Here is a 6,684-nt window from a genome sequence, read left to right on the forward strand (position 1 = left end):
ACATTCACATGTGTAATTAAGAGTTTACAAATGTACAAAATTTGGGGTAATAAATACTTTAAACTCATTTGCTAAACATTCAGTAAGCCCATCCCCTCCAAACTGATTACAAAGACGCACAAAGGATTACTAATTCTGGCAAAAGATAAGAAACAAGGCAGGAGAGGCAAACACAGACTTGAGAACATAGGAATATCCAAACAGTTCTTTGATACAAAAAGACAAAATCAAAACATTTTTAATAATATAAAAGAAAACAAATCCATATAATTAAATGCTACTTAGGTGAAAGAACCTTAGAGGGTATATAGCATTTATTTTCTCCATAAAATGTGCATATCTTGAATTTAATGTAAAACACCTTGTTTCAGTTCCAAAGGAAGAATATCATAATATAGAGTTCTTGATGAATCTAGATGGAATGAATATTTAAATAGATCCCAAAGATCAAAACAAGCTTTTATTTGGTCATTGTTCTAACTCTTTAATGTTCATTAAATTGATTCACTTAGAAATTTTAGAAATAAAACTCTACAACCAAAGCACAGAAAATTCAGCTATTCCTAAAAAAAACTAAATGCATAGTCTTTAGTATATCATTAAAATAGTGGTTGTGGTTAAGCAAACAAATGAATAAAAATTACTACAACTCATGTATGGTAAAGTTACAAAGCAATACATTAGAAGTTTTATCAGATGTATTTGCACTATAATAAAAGAAATCTGGATAATAGTATTCAGTAAAATGTTTTTGATTATTAAAAGAAATGAAATTCCCAATTAACCCTGGGTTGTGTTAGGAGCAGTGCATTTGTCGTCATATTCTATATATCAGGAACATACATTCACAATCCACCAGACGCAGTTTTAATCTCCTAAGAAGTGAAAGTTTTTAATCCTGGTTCTTCTGTTCTTTCCTTCCGTGTTTTAACATCTTCATTTAGAGATCAGGCACTTTGTGCCCAGGAATGTGGCGTTGCAAATTTACTAAAAACATATCCATTGATAGCAGAATAATTATACTAAATTCATAAAGGAAGAAGATATCTTCATTTAGAAAAACAAGCACTAAGTTATAGTTTCACAGTCACAACGCAAGCTCCAGCTCTTCCAAGGCACAGTGGAGCAACCTAAAAAAAACAAACAAAAAACCAAAAAGACTTGTGTTGGGATTGTGGGTAAAAATGTTGATAATACTACAACAGTCAATGAAATATTGAAACAGTTTGCTCACAGTGGTTGCCAAAGAGCTGCTGCCCAAACCCTACTGTCTGAGCTCTTCTGCTGGCTCCTTTCTTAAAGGAGATCCTCTTTCCTGATGCCACAGCTTCACGGACTAAATCGTTTTGGGTATATAACACAATGTAGCATTCACTTCTCTTTAAAGATGACTTTTAAAGACAGATCAGGAACTGTTCTATGTGAAACACTATTTTGGCCAAAATTATGTACAATATGGATGTGAGACAAGGCTGAACACTTAGAGTAACTTTGTGACCAACATGGAGAAAATACCAAGTATTATCCAGAGCTGCCGTTACTTTGCTGTCTCAGAGAGTACACAAAATACACTGCTGCCTGGGATCTGCTTACTCTGGAGGAACCACTGACTTCACAGTTATTGATGACCTTCTCAGCATGGCTGAAAAGTCTAAACTCATTCTACTACTTGTTAGCAGAGTGAATAAATAACACATATCATCCCCCCAGCTTCTTGGGAGTGAAAACAAACCTGGTGAATAAACTCTACACCCGTGAGAACAGTGAGACAGAAATATGAGCCACTTGGGAGAAAGTATAATCTTATGAATAAGCAACAATTCTTAAATATTTCACTTATTGTCTTTTTTTTTTTTTCCCCAAAAGTACTCTAGACACTGGAGTAATTCATAGTGGAGATAAGTGTAGACAAGAATAGTTTTAAAAGAAAGACTACTTTGAGCCCAGTAAGAATCTATGCATTTGAGCTAACAGAATTAAAACATTAAGCATTTGGAAAGGGTTTTGTTTTGTACCTATGCATGTACGGATATGTCGTAAAGTGTTTTTGTCAAATGGTGGTGGGGGTTAGTTTCTCAGTCATGTCTCTTTGTAACATCATAGCCTGCCAGGTTCCTCTGTCTTTAGGATTATCCTGGGAGGAACAGTTAAATGGGTTGCAATTCCCTTCTCCAGGAGATCTTCCCAATCTGGGGATGGTAACTCAGGTCTCCTGCTTGGCAGGCAGATTCTTTACCACTGTGCCACCTGTACACGATATCAAAATGACCTTCTAGTCATTTTGACTCTCCTCTCCTGACCAATTAAGGATACACCTGACTTCAACGTGAGTGAATTCACGGTTGTTCTCCACCTGAATCAGTTGTTTTCATCACTGTTACATCTTTTTGATTAAATAACCTATTTTAAAACCATATTTACTTACAGTATTCTAGAAGTAACCTCCAAGTCATTTAAATCACAATGTCTGTAATTAGTAGTTTTTCTCAAAACACTCAAGACACTGTCTCTACCCTGTGAACAGTCAATGTTGTCATGATAACCAGCTAGAAAGTTTAGCTTTGAAAATTTACTAAACACAATGTGATCACCTGTTTTGGGTCAATGCTGGTAGTGGGGTGAGTGGTAGCTTAAGACTTCATAATCATATTTCATTTCCTATGCAAATAAATGTCCTCCTGTCCATTTGTAGGACCATCGAATGGAAAACATTTATTTTTCAGATACTATGGTTATAAGTTCACATTTGGGAGCTTTAAAATCACTTATATGTGGAATCTAAATAATGCAACAAACTAGTGAATATAACAACAACAACAACAACAAAACAGACTCATGGATCTAGAGAACTAGTGGTTACCACTGGAGAGAGTGGAGGAGCAAAACAGAGGTAGAGAATTAAGAGTTACAAACAACTGCGTATAAAACGGGGCTTCCCAGGTGGCACAGTGGTAAAGATTCTGCCTGCCAATGCAGAAGACCCAAGAGAAGTGGGTTTGACTGATCCCTGGGTGGGATCCCCTGGAAGAGGAAATGGCAACCCACTCCAGTACTTTTGCCTGGAAAATTCCATGGACAGAGGAATCTGGCAGTCTACAATCCATGGGATAACAGAGTCAGACACGACTGAGCAAACACATGTATAAAATAAGTCACAAAGACACACTGTACAACACAAGGAATACAGTCATCTTTAAATTGTTAATCACTATATTGTACACTTGTAACTTATATAATATTGTATACTAATTGTTCTTCAATAAAAAAATTTTTAAAAGTAATGGAGATGGCATGTAAAGCAAAGGGCTGTATGGTCACAGATTATGAATTCTGATACAGAGTGATTCAGCATAAAGTATTAATTATCTGTAATAGCAAGTTTGAAATAGATTTCCTTATAACTGGCCTAAGGGCTTAAATGAAATACATTTCAGGAAAAGAGAGTCTTCTCTCTCTTCTTGGGTTCCTCAATTATCATTCACAACTTCTTCTGCCATGGTAGGAGGCTGATGGTAGTTTCTAATGAAATTCTGTAGCTCTAACTCAAGTCCTCAAATTATGCCTTCTCCCCTTCACCAAGTGATCTCACTTATTTAAGAAATAAGATCAAGGTTATACAATCTAAGTCTCTTTACCTACCATTCTCTTCACCTGAAAATACTTTCTATCTTTCAATCCTCATATTCTTATCTTCCCCTCCAGTTTTGGAGGATAAAACCTTTCCTCCAGTCTGAGGATAAAAACCTTCCTCCTGCCTTTGCCCTCAATTCTGTTTTCTGTCCTTCTTTTCAGAAAAATGCCTTCAACTTTGCTTTCTGTCAACTCTCCTGTCTTCATCTTTAATTGGGAAAAAGATTCTAGGCTCAAAATTTAACTCCACCATTTACCTGCTGTGTGACACTGAGTCAGCTATTTAGACACCTCATCCAATACAGTGAGGAGATAATAGTACTTACCTCATAGAGTTGTTGGGAAGATTCTTTAATGTGAAGTGCTTAGAACAGAGCCAGGTACATAAAATGTATTAAGTGTTAACTTTCTATCATTATCATTATTTTAAAATTGTATGCCGCTCTAGCTTCCACATTTCCTTTTAATCTTCTGGTGGCTTCTGCTTCTATCACATTCTCAAAGGTCCTGACAACTTCATGAATGATAAATCTTCTTCATTCTTTTATGTTATTGAAATCTTCTCTCCTTTATTTTAATGCTCTATTTCATTATCTACTAAGATACTCTCTGATCATTCTTTTGCTGTTTTCTCCAGAAGCTGCACCTCTCTAGACAACCTGCTGCTGCTGCTAAGTCGCTTCAGTCGTGCCTGACTCTGTGCGACCCCATAGACGGCAGCCCGCCAGGCTCCCCCGTCCCTGGGATTCTCCAGGCAAGAACACTGGAGTGGGTTGCCATTTCCTTCTCCAATGCATGAAAGTGAAAAGTGAAAGTGAAGTCGCTCAGTCGTATCCGACTCTTAGCGACCCCATGGACTGTAGCCTACCAGGCTCCTCCGTCCATGGGATTTTCCAGGCAAGAGTACTGGAGTGGGGTGCCATTGCCTTCTCCGTATAAATGAAGCAACCTTCTAAATGTCCTTTCACCCAGCCTTCACTTACCCTGCCCCAACTCAATTTACCTTGGCCCCAGCTTCTGACATGTGGATTTTCTATTACTGCATTGCTCTCTCAGTTAAAAGTCTCCACTGGATTCTCACTATCAAACTCTTTAGGGTAACCATTACAGACCTCCATCCTGATTCCAACCTTCCTCTCCAAGAATTCCTACTCTTCTCAATCATGGAGTCTTATAACCAGCCCCACTTCCTCAAGATAGCCTGCGTATTTCCACTTTAGTGACATTTATTTAATGTTTTCTTACATTAATAATGTTTTCTTACAATTAATAATTTCTCTGAGTATTAACTCACACTTTAAAGGTAATTTTGAATTTTAACTATACTATAAAATTAAACACTCCCTCTGTTTTCTTATATTTAATTAAGAGATGACTTTATCTTGCTTATGCTATGTATTTTGATACTGGACATAATTAGGGTCTGTTTTACCAAAAGAATTGTTTTTAACAAAAATACAGTAAGTGTAATAATGAAACATGAAATGCCATACCTGGGTCCACTCATTTGTCTGGGGATCATAAGCTTCCACTGTATTAAGATAAGTCTGTCCATCATACCCTCCAACAGCATATAATTTATCACCAAGTAAACAGACCCCCACAGCATCTCTGCTGATGCTCATAGAAGCCACTGCAGTCCACATATCTGTTTTAGGATCATATCTGAAAGGAAATTTTAGAAATGGAGCTGACATTATTCTCACAACACTTTACATAAAATCCTTCTGTCCTTTAATCCTATTTTATGTCTTATTATCTATTACATAATGAACACATTTTAGAGAAAAAAATCAGTATTTTCCTGAAAACTTCTAAATTACAACAGAATTATTTTACAGATGTGTAACATTTAAACTAGTCCAAAAGAGCTCATGTGAATGTTTAAAACTGCTTTAGGGTTTTAGATTGCCTACTGCAAATCTGAAGAAATCAATTCATGAAGCTCTGCATAAGATGGGTGCTCTATGTAAGATGACTAACAGCCTCAACTGCAGCTTTTTTTTTGCTTTTTATGTTTTTTTTTGGGGGTGGTGGTGGTGGTGCTGGGATCGAAACCTATACCCCTCACAATGGAAGCTTGGGGTCCTAACCACTGGACAACCAGGGAATTCCCCTCAATCACTGTTAACTGCTCATGTTTAGAGTTTCTTGTCCTTTTCATGAAGTATGTTAACTAGAACTGCTCCCAAATTGTCTAAGAGCAGATACACCATGCTAAGATGACTTATATTGCTTCCAAATGACTTATATATGCTTCTTGTATTAATGAACAGCTTTTCACTGGGTGCGGTCCTATAGTGGGCCTGTAATTTATGGGACAAAGTGTTTAAACACTTCCATATATCTTTCCTGGATTTTAACATGCAGCAGGCAAAGTCTGAATTATTTTCTTCCTGACACAGGTGAAACATAGGTGTTAACTATCTTGCTTTCTCAAAAAACACCAACTCTGCTTACTATTTTATAGAAAGCACTCACTGTCATCTACAAACCTTCATTTTTTATCCTTCTTTTAGTCATTTATAATTTATTAAATAATTCACACACATACACATATTTGTTAACTTTTCATTGCTCTTTAAAATCCAAGATCCTTAACAGGGCTTCAAGACTCTACAAGATCTGCCCCGACCTCCCCCTACTACTTCCCTGCCACTTCTGTCGTTCTGTGTTCTCCAGTGACAGTGGCTGCCTTCCAGTTTTGAAACATATACCTTTCTGATGTGTTCATACACACTCCTACTCAATTTACTTCCTGCTGCTGCTGCTGCTGCTGCTGCTAAGTCACGTCAGTCGTGTCCGACTCTGTGCAACCCCATAGACCGCAGCCCAAAAGGCTCTGCCGTCCCTGGGATTCTCCAGGCAAGAACACTGGAGTGGGTTGCCATTTCCTCTCCAATGCATGAAACTGAAGAGTGAAAGTGAAGTCGCTCAGTTGTGTCCGACTAGTAGTAACCCCATGGACTGCAGCCTACCAAGTTCCTCCGTCCATGAGATTTTCTAGGCAAGAGTACTAGAGTGGCTTGCCATTGCCTTCTCCAAAATCTACCC

At 37.5% G+C, this 6,684-nt stretch overlaps 1 protein-coding gene across 2 annotated transcripts in view; it reads right to left on the reverse strand.

The window, feature by feature from the left end:
- Positions 1-207: 207 nt before the first annotated feature.
- Positions 208-6,684, reverse strand: part of KLHL5 (kelch-like family member 5) — a 68,510-nt gene continuing 62,033 nt past the window's right edge. For both annotated transcript variants that reach the window (XM_010833578.1, XM_010833579.1), the window contains 2 exons: positions 5,124-5,295; positions 208-1,130 (listed from right to left, as the gene is read on the reverse strand). In XM_010833578.1, the coding sequence (XP_010831880.1) occupies positions 1,074-1,130; positions 5,124-5,295 (229 nt within the window). In that variant the 3' untranslated portion in view covers positions 208-1,073. The remainder of the gene's footprint in view (positions 1,131-5,123; positions 5,296-6,684) is intronic.

The sequence above is a fragment of the Bison bison genome, unplaced genomic scaffold, assembly GCF_000754665.1.
Source record: "Bison bison bison isolate TAMUID 2011002044 unplaced genomic scaffold, Bison_UMD1.0 scf7180017863790, whole genome shotgun sequence".
Taxonomy (NCBI): Eukaryota; Metazoa; Chordata; class Mammalia; order Artiodactyla; family Bovidae; genus Bison; species Bison bison.